The sequence below is a fragment of the Pristiophorus japonicus genome, unplaced genomic scaffold, assembly GCF_044704955.1.
Source record: "Pristiophorus japonicus isolate sPriJap1 unplaced genomic scaffold, sPriJap1.hap1 HAP1_SCAFFOLD_573, whole genome shotgun sequence".
Lineage (NCBI taxonomy): Eukaryota > Metazoa > Chordata > Chondrichthyes > Pristiophoridae > Pristiophorus > Pristiophorus japonicus.
In genome coordinates this window covers 142,802-158,326 of record NW_027254481.1, presented here as the reverse complement: position 1 = coordinate 158,326, position 15,525 = coordinate 142,802, and the positions used below count along the sequence as shown (strand labels likewise).

General features: G+C 52.5%; 1 protein-coding gene across 1 annotated transcript in view; it reads left to right on the top strand.

Moving 5' to 3' along the window:
• Positions 1–343: 343 nt before the first annotated feature.
• The window catches only part of LOC139254777 (coatomer subunit zeta-1-like), a 37,168-nt gene continuing 21,986 nt past the window's right edge, over positions 344–15,525 (top strand). Inside the window, exon 1 of the mRNA XM_070873798.1 lies at positions 344–420. Within this exon, the coding sequence (XP_070729899.1) occupies positions 346–420 (75 nt within the window). The 5' untranslated portion in view covers positions 344–345. The remainder of the gene's footprint in view (positions 421–15,525) is intronic.

Sequence of the window (15,525 nt, the reverse complement as noted above, 5' to 3'; positions counted from 1 at the left end):
GGGGAGCGGAGCGGGCTCGAGAGAAGGGGGCGGGGTCTTCCCTTTGTGACTGACATCACTCGGAGCTCACTGATTGGCGGAGAGCGAGAGAGGGGGCGGAGCCCAGTCCCCCCCACTGTGACAGTTGGGGAGAGGAGCGGGCTCGAGAGAAGGGGGCGGGGTCTTCCCTTTGTGACTGACATCACTCGGAGCTCACTGATTGGCGGAGAGCGAGAGAGGGGGCGGAGCCCAGTTCCCCCCCCTGTGACAGTCGGAGAGAAGGGGCGGCTCTGTCGATGTGACTGACATCACCGAGCGGCGCGGCGATTGGCGGAGAGCAAGGAAAAGGGGGCGGGGCGAGGGCGGATGATTGACAGGCCGGGGACGGGGGAACGGCTCCACGTCGACAGCGGGCGAATCAAGATGGAGGCGCTGGCGCTGGTGAGAGAGGGAGGAATGGAGGGAGAGGGAGAGGGGAATGAGGGAGGGGAATGAGGGAATGAGGGAGGGGAGACACTCCCCTCACACACACACACACACACCCGCGGGGTCTCCCTCCCCGCCTCCAGGGGCTCTCCCCCCGGGGCCCGGGCCTAGTGCGCGCCCGCAAGCCTGGGCCTCGCGTAGTGCGGCGGGCCGGGGGGGAGGCGCGGCCTGGGGGAGCAAGGTATTGTACCCCCCCCCCCCACCAAATATTCCCCATTGTACCCCCCCCAAATATTCCCCATTGTGCCCCCCAAATATTCCCCATTGTACCCCCCAAATATTCCCCATTGTACTCCCCCAAATATTCCCCATTGTGCCCCCCAAATATTCCCCATTGTACCCCCCAAATATTCCCCATTGTACCCCCCCAAATATTCCCCATTGTACTCCCCCAAATATTCCCCATTGTACTCCCCCAAATATTCCCCACTATACCCCCAAATATTCCCCATTGTACTCCCCCAAATATTCCCCATTGTACCCCCCAAATATTCCCCATTGTACTCCCCCAAATATTCCCCACTATACCCCCAAATATTCCCCATTGTACCCCCAAATATTCCCCATTGTACTCCCCCAAATATTCCCCATTGTACCCCCCAAATATTCCCCATTGTACCCCCAAATATTCCCCATTGTACTCCCCCAAATATTCCCCATTGTACTCCCCCAAATATTCCCCACTATACCCCCAAATATTCCCCATTGTACCCCCAAATATTCCCCATTGTACTCCCCCAAATATTCCCCATTGTACTCCCCCAAATATTCCCCATTGTGCCCCCCAAATAATCCCCATTGTACTCCCCCAAATATTCCCCATTGTACCCCCCAAATATTCCCCATTGTACCCCCCAAATATTTCCCAGTGTACCCCCCAAATATTTCCCAGTGTACCCCCAAATATTCTCCACTGTACCCCCAAATATTCCCCATTGTACCCCCCAAATATTCCCCATTGTACCCCCAAATATTCCCCATTGTACTCCCCCAAATATTCCCCATTATACCCCCAAATATTCCCCATTGTACCCCCCAAATATTCCCCATTGTACCCCCCAAATATTCCCGTGTACCCCCAAATATTCTCCACTGTACCCCCAAATATTCCCCATTGTACCCCCAAATATTCCCCATTGTACCCCCAAATATTCCCCATTGTACTCCCCCAAATATTCCCCACTATACCCCAAAATATTCCCCATTGTACCCCCAAATATTCCCCATTGTATTCCCCCAAATATTCCCCATTGTACCCCCAAATATTCCCCACTGTACCCCCAAATATTCCCCATTGTACCCCCAAATATTCCCAATTGTACCTCAAATATTCCCCATTATACTCCCCCAAATATTCCCCGTTGTACCCTCAAATATTCCCAATTGTACCCCCCAAATATTCCCCATTGTACCCCCAAATGCTCCCCATTGTACCCCCAAATATTCCCCATTGTACCCCAAAATATTCCCAGTTGTACCCCCAAATATTCCCAACTGTACCCTCAAATATTCCCCATTGTACCCCCAAATATTCTCCGTTGTACCCCCAAATAGTCCCCGTTGTACCCCCCCCCCCAAATATTCCCCATTGTATCCCCCCAAATACTCCCCATTGTATCCTCCAAATATTCCCCATCGTACTCCCTCAAATATTCCCCATTGTACCCCCAAATATTCCCCATTGTACCCCCGAATATTCCCCATTGTACCCCCAAATACTCCCCAATGTACCCCCAAATATTCCCGATTGTACCCCCAAATATTCCCCACTGTACCCCCAAATATTCCCCCATTGTACCCCAAATATTCCCCATTGTACCCCCAAATACTCCCATTGTACACCCAAATATTCCCAATTGTACCCCCAAATATTCCCCATTGTACTCCCTCAAATATTCCCCATTGTATCCCCCAAATACTCCCCATTGTACCCCCCAAATATTCCCCATCGTACCCCCCAAATATTCCCAACCGTACCCCCAAATATTCCCCACCGCACCCCCAAATATTCCCCATCGTACCCCCAAATATTCCACACCGTACCCCCAAATATTCCCCATCGTACCCCCAAATATTCCCCATCGTACCCCCAAATATTCCCCACCGTACCCCCCAAATATTCCCCATCGTACCCCCCAAATATTCCCCATCGTACCCCCAAATATTCCCTATCATACCCCAAATATTCCCCATCGCACCCCCAAATATTCCCCACCATACCCCCAAATATTCCCCACCGTACCCCAAATATTCCCTATCATACCCCCAAATATTCCCCATCGTATCCCCCAAATATTCCCCATCGTACCCCCAAATATTCCCCATCGTACCCCCCAAATATTCCCCATCGTACCCCCAAATATTCCCTATCATACCCCCAAATATTCCCCATCGTACCCCCAAACATTCCCCATCGTACCCCAAAATATTCCCCATCGTGACCCCAAATATTCCCCATCGTACCCCCAAATATTCCACATCGTACCCCCAAATATTCCCCATCGTGCCCCCAAATATTCCCCATCGTACCCCCCCAAATATTCCCCATTGTACCCCAAAATATTCCCCACTGTACCCCCCAAATATTCCCCACTGTCCCCCCCAAATATTCCCTATTGTACCCCCAAATACTTCCCACTGCACCCCCAAATACTCCCAATTGTACCCCAGCTATTCCCTACTGTTCCCTGAAATATTCCCCATTGTATCCCTCTCCCCCAATTATACCCCATTGTGCTCCCTCTCCCTCGATTGTGCCTCCTCTCCCTCGATTGTACATCAACATTACCCCCTTTCTCGCAATTGTTCCTGAATTTTGTCCCATCTTGCCCCTTCTCCTTCAATTTTACCCCTCCCTCAATTTTACCCCTTTCCCTCAATTTTACCCTATTTTCTCTCAATTGTACCTCAATTTTATCCCATCTTATCGAAACGTATAAGATTATGAGGGGGCTTGACAAGGTGGATGCACAGAGGATGTTTCCACTGATGGGGGAGACTAGAACTAGGGGGCATGGTCTTAGAATAAGGGGCCGCCCATTTAAAACTGAGATGAGGAGGAATTTCTTCTCTCAGAGGGTTGTAAATCTGTGGAATTCTCTGCCCCAGAGAGCTGTGGAGGCTGGGACATTGAATATATTTAAGGTGGAGATAGACAGATGTTTGAGCGATAAGGGAGTGAAGGGTTATGGGGAGCGGGCGGGGAAGTGGAGCTGAGTCCATGATCAGATCAGCCATGATGGTATTAAATGGCGGAGCAGGCTCGAGGGGCCGAATGGCCGACTCCTGTTTCTTATGTTCTTTACCTCCTTTTTCCTCAATTCTATCCCCCTTTCTCTTATTTGCCTGCCCAATATTTATCTCAACATGACAAAAACAGACGATCTGGGTCATTATCACGTTGCTGTGTGTGGGAGCTTGCTGTGCGCAAATTGGCGTTTCCCACATTACAACAGTGACTGCACTCCAAAAGTACTTAATTGGCTGTGAAGCGCTTTGGGACGTCTGGTGGTCAATATAAATGAAAGTTTTCCTTTTCAATTGTACCCCAATTTTACCCTCACTTCCCTCATTGTTCGCCCATTTTTGCCTCATTTTACTCAAACTTCCTTCATTTTTACCCCATTTAATTCAAGTTTACCCCCTCCCCGTTTTTCACCCCACTTTCCCCCAATTTCCATCTGTTTGCGTTCCCCCTCCCTCCAAATCACCCTCTGAATCAATGACCCCACTGATCGCGATGAGTTGGGGTGGGGGAACGGATGGCAGGGTCTGTCTGTGTTGCTGCCTCCCGGAGGGTGAGAAAGGATGTTGGGCTGACAGAGAGGGGGTGGAGGGGTTGGGTGTCGGGGGATTGAACGTATTTCCGGAGAGAGAGAGAGAGTGTGTGCGAGACGGAGGGGAATGCGAGAAGGTAAGAGAGACTGACGTCAACCCTGTTGCACCGGCCATAGCACGTCACGTCAGGCCCAAGACTGGTGTTTCTTCGGCTGGGCGTTAAGAACATCAGAAACAGGAGCAGGAGCAGGCCATTCGGCCCCTCGAGCCTGCTCCGCCATTTAATACCACCATGGCTGATCCGATCATGGACTCAGCTCCACTTCCCCGCCCGCTCCCCATAACCCTTCACTCCCTTATCGCTCAAACATCTGTCTATCTCCCGCCTTAAATATATTCAATGTCCCAGCCTCCACAGCTCTCTGGGGCAGAGAATTCCACAGACTTACAACCCTCTGAGAGAAGAAATTCCTCCTCATCTCAGTTTTAAATGGGCGGCCCCTTATTCTAAGACCATGCCCCCTAGTTCTAGTCTCCCCCATCAGTGGAAACATCCTCTCTGCATCCACCTTGTCGAGCCCCCTCATTATTTTTTATACGTTTTGATAAGATCACCTCTCATTCTTCTGAGCTCCCATGAATACAGGCCCAACCTACTCAACCTTTCCTCATAAGTCAACCCCCTCATCTCCGGAATCAACCGAGTGAACCTTCTCTGAACTGTCTCCAAAGCAAGTATATCCTTTCGTAAATATGGAGACCAAAACTGCACGCAGTACTCCAGGTGTGGCCTCACCAATACCCTGTGTAACTGTAGCAAGACTTCCCTGCTTTTATACTCCATCCCCTTTGCAATAAAGGCCAAGATACCATTGGCCTTCCTGATCACTTGCTGTACCTGCATACTAACCTTTTGTGTTTCATGCACAAGTAACCCCCAGGTCCCGCTGTACTGCGGCACTTTGCAATCTTTCTCCATCTAAATGGGCCGATACTCTCTGGAGTTTAGAAGAATGAGAGGTGATCCCATTGAAACAGACCAGATTCTGAGGGGGATTGACAGGGTAGATGCAGGGAGGGTGTTTCCCCCCGGGCTGGGGAGTCTAGAACCAGGGGTCACACAGTCTCAGGATAAGGGGTCGGCCATTTAGGACTGAGATGAAGAGGAATTTCTTCACTCAGAGGGGGGTGAATCTTTGGAATTCCCTGCCCCAGAGGGCTGTGGAGGCTCAGTCGTTGAGTATATTCAAGGCTGGGATCGCTACATTTTTGCACACTCGAGGAATCGAGGGATCGGGTGGGGAAGTGGAGTTGAGGTGGATGATCAGCCGTGATCTTAGTGAATGGCGGAGCAGGCTCGAGGGGCCGAATGGCCAATTCTTATGTTTGTTACCAGTGACCGCATGCCAAAAAAAGTCCCGAGGTTATGAAAAGCGCTGGATAAGTGCGAGTCTTTCCTTTGCACCAGATGGTGACTGGGTCCAGGGGGTAACTGGGGGTAGCGACTGGAGAGAGAAAGGGTTGAGCAGTGTGGGTAGAGGGCCAGAGCATCCAATAGCCTCGCCGCTGAAGGGTTTGAAAGCGCTTTGTGTACCAAGCATTACTTTGAGGTGTGGTTGCTGTTCAGTAGATGCACAGCACGTGAGATGTAGGAGCATTGATGCTGTGCTGTTGGCTGGTGTTGAGGGGTAAATATTGGCCCCAGGCCACTGGGGTGAACGCGTTTAAACAGCGCCCTCGCCCCCAGTGCTCTTCTTCAAAATAATGGCCGTGGGATCTTTTAACACACTCCCTAACTAGGCAGACGGGGCCTCGGTTTAACGTCACATCCGAAAGACGGCTCCTCCGACAGTGCGGCGTTCCCTCAGTACTGCCCCTCCGACAGTGCGGCGTTCCCTCAGTACCGCCCCTCCGACAGTACGGCGCTCCCTCAGTACCGCCCCTCCGACAGTGCGGTGCTCCCTCAGTACCGCCCCTCCGACAGTGCGGCACTCCCTCAGTACCGCCCCTCCGACAGTGCGGCGCTCCCTCAGTACCGCCCCTCCGACAGTGCGGCGCTCCCTCAGTACCGCCCCTCCGACAGTGCGGCACTCCCTCAGTACTGCCCCTCCGACAGTACGGCGCTCCCTCAGTACCGCCCCTCCGACAGTGCGGCGCTCCCTCAGTACTGCCCCTCCGACAGTGCGGCACTCCCTCAGTACCGCCCCTCCGACAGTGCGGCGCTCCCTCAGTACCGCCCCTCCGACAGTGCGGCGCTCCCTCAGTACCGCCCCTCCGACAGTGCGGCGCTCCCTCAGTACTGCCCCTCCGACAGTGCGGCACTCCCTCACTACTGCCCCTCCGACAGTGCGGCGCTCCCTCAGTACCGCCCCTCCGACAGTGCGGCGCTCCCTCATTCCTGCACTGAGTGTGTTGGCCCATAATATGGCCTCGAGTCTCTGGGCTGGGAATTGAACCTACATCCTTCTGACTCGGCGAAGACAATACCCTGCACTGAGCCATGTACACTGTTTTTTATTTGTGGGCGAAAGGGCTGGAATGTTCCGGAGGTTGGGGAAATAGTACAAGGAGGTGGAAAATTAGTTTAACGTGCGTTGGAATGTGATCCTGGAGAGGGAAGGTATTGAGTGCTGTCGGGAGAATGTGGATAGTGACTGATCTATCGCAAAAAGGATCGACTTTTTCGGTATTGGTGGCCGTATTCGGAGGGAGTCAGTCCCATAGACTGGGGGTGCGTGGGACTCTCTGTTTCAACCTCGGTATTGAGCTCCCGGCCACATATCCACAGCGTAACTAAACCCGCCTATTTCCAGCCTCCATAACATCGCCCGTCTCCGCCCCCTGCCTCAGCTCATCCGCTGCTGAAACCCTCATCCGTGCCTTTGTTACCTCCAGACTTGACTATTCCAACGCATTCCTGGCTGGCCTCCCACATTCTACCCGACGTAAACTAGAGGTGATCCAAAACTCGGCTGTCCCCGTGTCCTCACTCGCACCGAGTCCCGCTCACCCATCACCCCTGTGCTCGCTGACCTACATTGGCTCCTGGTTAAGCAATGGCTCGATTTCAAAATTCTCCATCCTTGTTTACAAATCCTTCCGTGGCCTCCTCGCCCCCTCCCTATCTCTTTAATCTCCAGCCCCTACACCCCTCCCTATCTCTGTAACCTCCTCCAGCCCCTACACCCCTCCCTATCTCTGTAACCTCCTCCAGCCCCTCTACACCCCTCCCTATCTCTGTAACCTCCTCCAGCCCCTCTACACCCCTCCCTCTCTCTGTAACCTCCTCCAGCCCCTCTACACCCCTCCCTATCTCTGTAACCTCCTCCAGCCTCTACACCCCTCCCTATCTCTGTAACCTCCTCCAGCCCCTCTATACCCCTCCCTATCTCTGTAACCTCCTCCAGCCCCTACACCCCTCCCTATCTCTGTAACCTCCTCCAGCCCCTCTACACCCCTCCCTACTCTCCCCTCCCTATCTCTGTACTCTACACCCCTCCCTATCTCTGTAACCTCCTCCAGCCCCTACACCCACTGGGAAAGGTGGCTCAATCGTGGCTGACAAGGGAAATTAAGGCTAGTGTTAAAACCAAGGAAGAGGCATAGAAATTGGCTAGAAAAAGCAACAAACCTGAGGACTGGGAGAAATTTAGAATTCAACAGAGGAAGACTCAGGGTTTAATTAAGAGGGGGAAAATAGAGTACAAATGGAAGCTTGCAGGGAACATAAAAACTGACTGCAAAAGCTTCTTTAAATATGTGAAGAGAAAAAGATTAGTGAAGACAAACGTAGGTCTTTTGCAGTGGCTGCAAAGAAATGGCTGACCAATTCTGTCCTCACGAAAGAAGACACAAATAACCTTCCGAATGTATTAGGGGACAGTGGGTCTAGTGAGAAGGAGGAACTGAAGGATATCCTTATAAAGCGGGAAATTGTGTTAGGCAAATTGATGGGATTGAAGGCTGATAAATCCCTGGGGCCTGATAGTCTGCATCCCAGAGTACTGAAGGAAGTGGCCCTAGAAATAGTGGATGCATTGGTGATCATTTTCCAACAGTTTATCGACTCTGGATCAGTTTCTATGGACTGGAGGGTAGCTAACGTAACACCACTTTTTAAAAAAGGAGGGAAAGAAAGCGGGTAATTATAGACCGGTCAGCCTGACATCGGTAGTGGGGAAAATGTTGGAATCAGTCATTAAGGATGAAATAGCAGCGCATTTGGAAAGCAGTGACAGGATCGGTCCAAGTCAGCATGGATTTATGAAAGGGAAATCATGCTTTACGAATCTTCTGGAATTTTTTGAGGATGTAACGAGCAGAGTGGACAAGGGAGAACCAGTGGATGTGGTGTATTTGGACTTTCAAAAGGCTTTTGACAAGGTCCCACACAAGAGATTGGTGTGCAAAATTAAAGCACATGGTATTGGGGGTAATGTACTGACGTGGATAGAGAACTGTTTGGCAGACAGGAAGCAGAGAGTCGGGATAAACGGGTCCTTTTCAGAATGGCAGGCAGTGACTAGTGGAGTGCCGCAGGGCTCAGTGCTGGGACCCCAGCTATTTACAATATACATTAACGATTTCGTTGAAGGAATTGAGTGTAATATCTCCAAGTTTGCATGTGACACTAAGCTGGGTGGCGGTGTGAGCTGTGAGGGGGATGCTAAGAGGCTGCAGGGTGACTTGGACAGGTTAGGTGAATGGGCAAATACATGGCAGATGCAGTATAATGTGGATAAATGTGAGGTTATCCATTTTGGGGGCAAAAACACGAAGGCAGAATATTAATGAATGGCGGCAGATTAGGAAAAGGGGAGGTGCAACGAGACCTGGGTGTCATGGTACATCAGTCATTGAAGGTTGGCATGCAGGTACAGCAGGCGGTGAAGAAGGCAAATGGCATGCTGGCCTTCATAGTGAGAGGATTTGAGAACAGGAGCAGGGAGGTCTTACTGCAGTTGTACAGGGCCTTGGTGAGGCCTCACCTGGAATATTGTGTTCAGTTTTGGTCTCCTAATCTGAGGAAGGACATTCTTGCTATTGAGGGAGTGCAGCGAAGGTTCACCAGACTGATTCCCGGGATGGCAGGACTAACATATGAGGAGAGACTGGATCGACTGGGCCTTTATACACTGGAGTTTAGAAGGATGAGAGGTAATCTCATAGAAATGTATAAAATCTGACGGGACTGGACAGGTTAGATGCGGAAAGAATGTGCCCGATGTTGGGGAAGTCCAGAACCAGGGGTCACAGTCTTAGGATAAGGGGTAAGCCATTTAGGACCGAGATGAGGAGAAACTTCTTCACTCAGAGAGTTGTTAACCTGTGGAATTCTCTACCACAGAGAGTTGTTGATGCCAGTTCATTGGAAATCTTCAAGAGGGAGTTAGATGTGGCCCTTACGGCTAAAGAGAACAAGGGGTATGGAGAGAAAGCAGGAATGGGGTACTGAAGTTGCATGATCAGCCATGATCATATTGAATGGTGGTGCAGGCTCGAATGGCCTACTCCTGCACCTATTTTCTATGTTTGTATGTTTCTATCTCTGTAACCCCTTCAAGTCCCTATACCCCTCCCTATCTGTGTAATCTCCTCCAGCCCCTACACCCCTCCCTATCTGTGTAATCTCCTTCAGCCCCTACACCCCTCCCTATCTCTGTAACGTCCTCCAGCATCTACACCCCTTCCTATCTCTCTAACCTCCAGCACCTACATCCCTCCCTATCTCTGTAACCCCCTCCAGCCCCTACACCCCTCCCTATCTCTGTAACCCCCTCCACCCCTCCCTATCTCTGTAACCCCCTCCCTATCTGTGTAACCTCCTCCAGCCCCTACACCCCTCCCTATCTGCGTAACCTTCTCCAGCTCCTACACCCCTCCCTATCTCTGTAATCTCTAACCCCTACACCCCTCCCTATCTCTGTAACCACCTCCAGCCCCGACACTCCTCCCTATCTGTGTAATCTCCTCCAGCCCCTACACCCCTCCCTATCTCTGTAACATCCTCCAGCCCCTGCACCACTCCCTATCTCTGTAACCTCCTCCAGCTCCTACACCCCTCCCTATCTCTGTAACCCCCTCCAGCCCCTACACCCCTCCCTATCTGTGTAATCTCCTCCAGTCCCTACACCCCTCCCTATCTCTGTAACCTCCTCCAGCCCCTACACCCCTCCCTATCTCTGTAACCTCCAGCTCCTACACCCTTCCCTATCTCTGTAACCTCCTCCAGCCCCACAACCTCCCGAGATCTCTGCACTCCTCTAATTGTGCCCTCCTGAGCATCCCTGATTATAATCGCTCCACCATCGGTGGCCGTGCCTTCTGTTGCCTGGGGCCCCAAGCTCTGGAACTCCCTCCCTAAACCTCTCCGCCTCTCTACCTCTCTCTCCTCCTTCTAGATGCTCCTTAAAACCTACCTCTGTGACCAAGCTGCTGTCCCAATATATCCTCCTGTGGCTCGGTGTCGAGTTTTGTTGTATAATCGCTCCTGTGATGCGCCTTTGGACGTTTTACTAAGTTAAAGGCGCTATATAACTACAAGTTGTTGTTGTAGAATGTGAGGGTCGGTGTTGAAGGGGTGAGTCCTGTAGAGTGCGAGTGTGAAGGTTGGGGAGTGAGGGATGGTGTCAGTCCCGTAGAGCGGGAGTGTAAGGATCGCGGAGTGACGGGGTCAGTCCCGTAGAGCGGGAGTGTGAGTGTCGGTGTTGACGGGGTCAGTCCCGACGGCCAGCTCCCATGGAACTGGCTCCGGGGCGGAGCGGAGAGACAATGCGGGGGGTGGAAGGGAGGAGTGAGAGAGAGCGAGGGGACCTCAAGTTGATGCAGATAGACTCGCCGCCTGTGTGGGGGGGGGGGCGGTATATCAACCAGGGCTCCTGATCGCTGCTCCCTGACTGTGTGTGTGTTTATGTGTTTGTGTTTGTGTGTGTGTTTATGTGTGTTTGTGTGTTTATATGTGTGTGTGTTTATGTGTGTGTGTGTTTATGTGTGTGTGTGTTTATGTGTGTGTGTCTTTATGTGTGTTTGTGTGTGTTTATGTGTGTGTGTTTATGTGTGTGTGTTTATGTGTGTTTATGTTTGTGTGTGTGTTTATGTGTGTGTTTATGTGTGTGTTTATGTGTGTGTTTATGTGTGTGTTTATGTGTGTGTTTATGTGTGTGTTTATGTGTGTGTTTGTGTGTGTGTTTATGTGTGTGTGTTTATGTGTGTGTGTTTATGTGTGTGTGTTTATGTGTGTGTGTTTATGTGTGTGTGTTTATGTGTGTGTGTTTGTGTGTTTATGTTTGTGTGTGTGTTTGTGTGTGTGTGTTTGTTTGTGTGTGTGTGTTTGTGTGTGTGTGTTTGTGTGTGTGTTTATGTGTGTGTGTTTATGTGTGTGTTTATGTGTGTGTTTATGTGTGTGTGTTTATGTGTGTGTGTTTATGTGTGTGTGTTTGTGTGTGCGTGCGCGTGTTTGTGCGTGTGTGCGTGTGTGCGCGTTTTTGTGTGTTTGCGTGAGTGCGTGTGTGCGTGTGTTTGCGTGTGCGTGTGTGTGCGCGTGTTTGTGTTTGTGCGTGTGCGTTTGCGTGTGTGTGTTTGTGTGTGTGCGCGTGTGTTCGTGCGTGTGTTTGTGTGTGTGCGTGCGTGTGATTGTGCGCGTGTGTGTGTGTTTATGTGTGTGTGTGTCGGTGCGTGAGCGTTGGTGTGTGAACGTGCGGGGGGATCTTGTGTCCGCGAGGACAGTATCAGGACTTGGCTGTGACGTACCCTGTAGTTAAATAGCTGCCGTTCGGGTGCCAACGTGAGGAATGGGTGCAGCTTGGACGCTAGGAGTTCATGCCTTCTGGCGGGATGTGGGGAGGAGACGGGGGTCGGAGGGGGGGGGGGGCCTGGGGGGGCGGCGATGGGGATTGGGTGGAACCGAGGGCAAAGACTCGACGCACAATCACGCGAGTTCCGCGGAGGGCTGCGGTGCGGGAGGGAGCACCGACCTACGAGGGTCACGATGCGCCGAGCCCCCGCCGGAACGAGGACCGATCGGCCGGACGCCAGGTGCAGGAGCCCGACCCTCGAGCCGAAGTTCTGTCGTCCACTCCGACTGCGATAACTAAAAGTCAGTGCATCACAGAACTTTGATTCGGGGGCCTCGAACACGGCGCGGAGTGGTGACGGAGGGTCCGGGGGGAGCGGCGGAACATGACAACATCGGGGAGACGACACGGCTGTGGGGAGAGCGCGGGGCAGTGGGATTAGTTTGGGGATTGATACAGGACTATGGGGAGAGAGCGGGGCAGTGGGATTAGTTTGGGGATTGATACAGGGCTGTGGGGAGAGTGCGGGGCAGTGGGATTAGTTTGGGGATTGATACAGGACTATGGGGAGAGAGCGGGGCAGTGGGATTAGTTTGGGATTGATACAGGGCTATGGGGAGAGAGCGGGGCAGTGGGATTAGTTTGGGGATTGATACAGGACTATGGGGAGAGAGCGGGGCAGTGGGATTAGTTTGGGATTGATACAGGGCTATGGGGAGAGAGCGGGGCAGTGGGATTAGTTTGGGGATTGATACAGGACTATGGGGAGAGAGCGGGGCAGTGGGATTAGTTTGGGGATTGATACAGGACTATGGGGAGAGAGCGGGGCAGTGGGATTAGTTTGGGGATTGATACAGGGCTATGGGGAGAGAGCGGGGCAGTGGGATTAGTTTGGGATTGATACAGGGCTATGGGGAGAGAGCGGGGCAGTGGGATTAGTTTGGGGATTGATACAGGGCTGTGGGGAGAGTGCGGGGCAGTGGGATTAGTTTGGGGATTGATACAGGACTATGGGGAGAGAGCGGGGCAGTGGGATTAGTTTGGGGATTGATACAGGGCTATGGGGAGAGAGCGGGGCAGTGGGATTAGTTTGGGGATTGATACAGGGCTATGGGGAGAGAGCGGGGCAGTGGGATTAGTTTGGGATTGATACAGGACTATGGGGAGAGAGCGGGGCAGTGGGATTAGTTTGGGTATGGGGAGAGAGCGGGGCAGTGGGATTAGTTTGGGGATTGATACAGGGCTATGGGGAGAGAGTGGGGCAGTGGGATTAGTTTGGGATTGATACAGGACTATGGGGAGAGAGCGGGGCAGTGGGATTAGTTTGGGGATTGATACAGGACTATGGGGAGAGAGCGGGGCAGTGGGATTAGTTTGGGGATTGATACAGGACTATGGGGAGAGCGCGGGGCAGTGGGATTAGTTTGGGGATTGATACAGGACTATGGGGAGAGAGCGGGGCAGTGGGATTAGTTTGGGGATTGATACAGGGCTATGGGGAGAGAGCGGGACAGTGGGATTAGTTTGGGATTGATACAGGACTATGGGGAGAGAGCGGGACAGTGGGATTAGTTTGGGATTGATACAGGGCTATGGGGAGAGAGCGGGGCAGTGGGATTAGTTTGGGGATTGATACAGGACTATGGGGAGAGAGCGGGGCAGTGGGATTAGTTTGGGATTGATACAGGACTATGGGGAGAGAGCGGGGCAGTGGGATTAGTTTGGGGATTGATACAGGGCTATGGGGAGAGAGCGGGGCAGTGGGATTAGTTTGGGATTGATACAGGACGATGGGGAGAGAGCGGGGCAGTGGGATTAGTTTGGGGATTGATACAGGACTATGGGGAGAGAGCGGGGCAGTGGGATTAGTTTGGGGATTGATACAGGGCTATGGGGAGAGAGTGGGGCAGTGGGATTAGTTTGGGATTGATACAGGACTATGGGGAGAGAGCGGGGCAGTGGGATTAGTTTGGGGATTGATACAGGACTATGGGGAGAGAGCGGGGCAGTGGGATTAGTTTGGGGATTGATACAGGGCTATGGGGAGAGAGCGGGGCAGTGGGATTAGTTTGGGGATTGATACAGGACTATGGGGAGAGAGCGGGGCAGTGGGATTAGTTTGGGGATTGATACAGGGCTATGGGGAGAGAGCGGGGCAGTGGGATTAGTTTGGGATTGATACAGGACTATGGGGAGAGAGCGGGGCAGTGGGATTAGTTTGGGGATAGATACAGGACTATGGGGAGAGCGCGGGGCAGTGGGATTAGTTTGGGGATTGATACAGGACTATGGGGAGAGAGCGGGGCAGTGGGATTAGTTTGGAGATTGATACAGGACTATGGGGAGAGAGCGGGGCAGTGGGATTAGTTTGGGGATTGATACAGGACTATGGGGAGAGCGCGGGGCAGTGGGATTAGTTTGGGGATTGATACAGGACTATGGGGAGAGCGCGGGGCAGTGGGATTAGTTTGGAGATTGATACAGGACTATGGGGAGAGAGCGGGGCAGTGGGATTAGTTTGGGGATTGATACAGGACTATGGGGAGAGAGCGGGGCAGTGGGATTAGTTTGGGGATTGATACAGGACTATGGGGAGAGCGCGGGGCAGTGGGATTAGTCTGGGATTGATACAGGACTATGGGGAGAGCGCGGGGCAGTGGGATTAGTTTGGAGATTGATACAGGACTATGGGGAGAGTGCGGGGCAGTGGGATTAGTTTGGGGATTGATACAGGACTATGGGGAGAGCGCGGGGCAGTGGGATTAGTTTGGGATTGATACAGGACTATGGGGAGAGCGCGGGGCAGTGGGATTAGTTTGGGGATTGATACAGGGCTATGGGGAGAGCGCGGGGCAGTGGGATTAGTTTGGGATTGATACAGGACTATGGGGAGAGCGCGGGGCAGTGGGATTAGTTTGGGATTGATACAGGGCTATGGGGAGAGAGTGGGGCAGTGGGATTAGTTTGGGATTGATAGGACTATGGGGAGAGAGCGGGGCAGTGGGATTAGTTTGGGGATTGATACAGGGCTATGGGGAGAGAGCGGGGCAGTGGGATTAGTTTGGGGATTGATACAGGGCTATGGGGAGAGAGCGGGGCAGTGGGATTAGTTTGGGGATTGATACAGGGCTATGGGGAGAGAGCGGGGCAGTGGGATTAGTTTGGGGATTGATACAGGGCTGTGGGGAGAGTGCGGGGCAGTGGGATTAGTTTGGGGATTGATACAGGGCTATGGGGAGAGAGCGGGGCAGTGGGATTAGTTTGGGGATTGATGCGGGGCAGTGGGATTAGTTTGGGGATTGATACAGGGCTGTGGGGAGAGTGCGGGGCAGTACGATTAGTTTGGGGATTGATACAGGACTATGGGGAGAGCGCGGGGCAGTGGGATTAGTTTGGGATTGATACAGGACTGTGGGGAGAGAGGGGCAGTGGGATTAGTTTGGGATTGATACAGGACTATGGGGAGAGAGCGGGGCAGTGGGATTAGTTT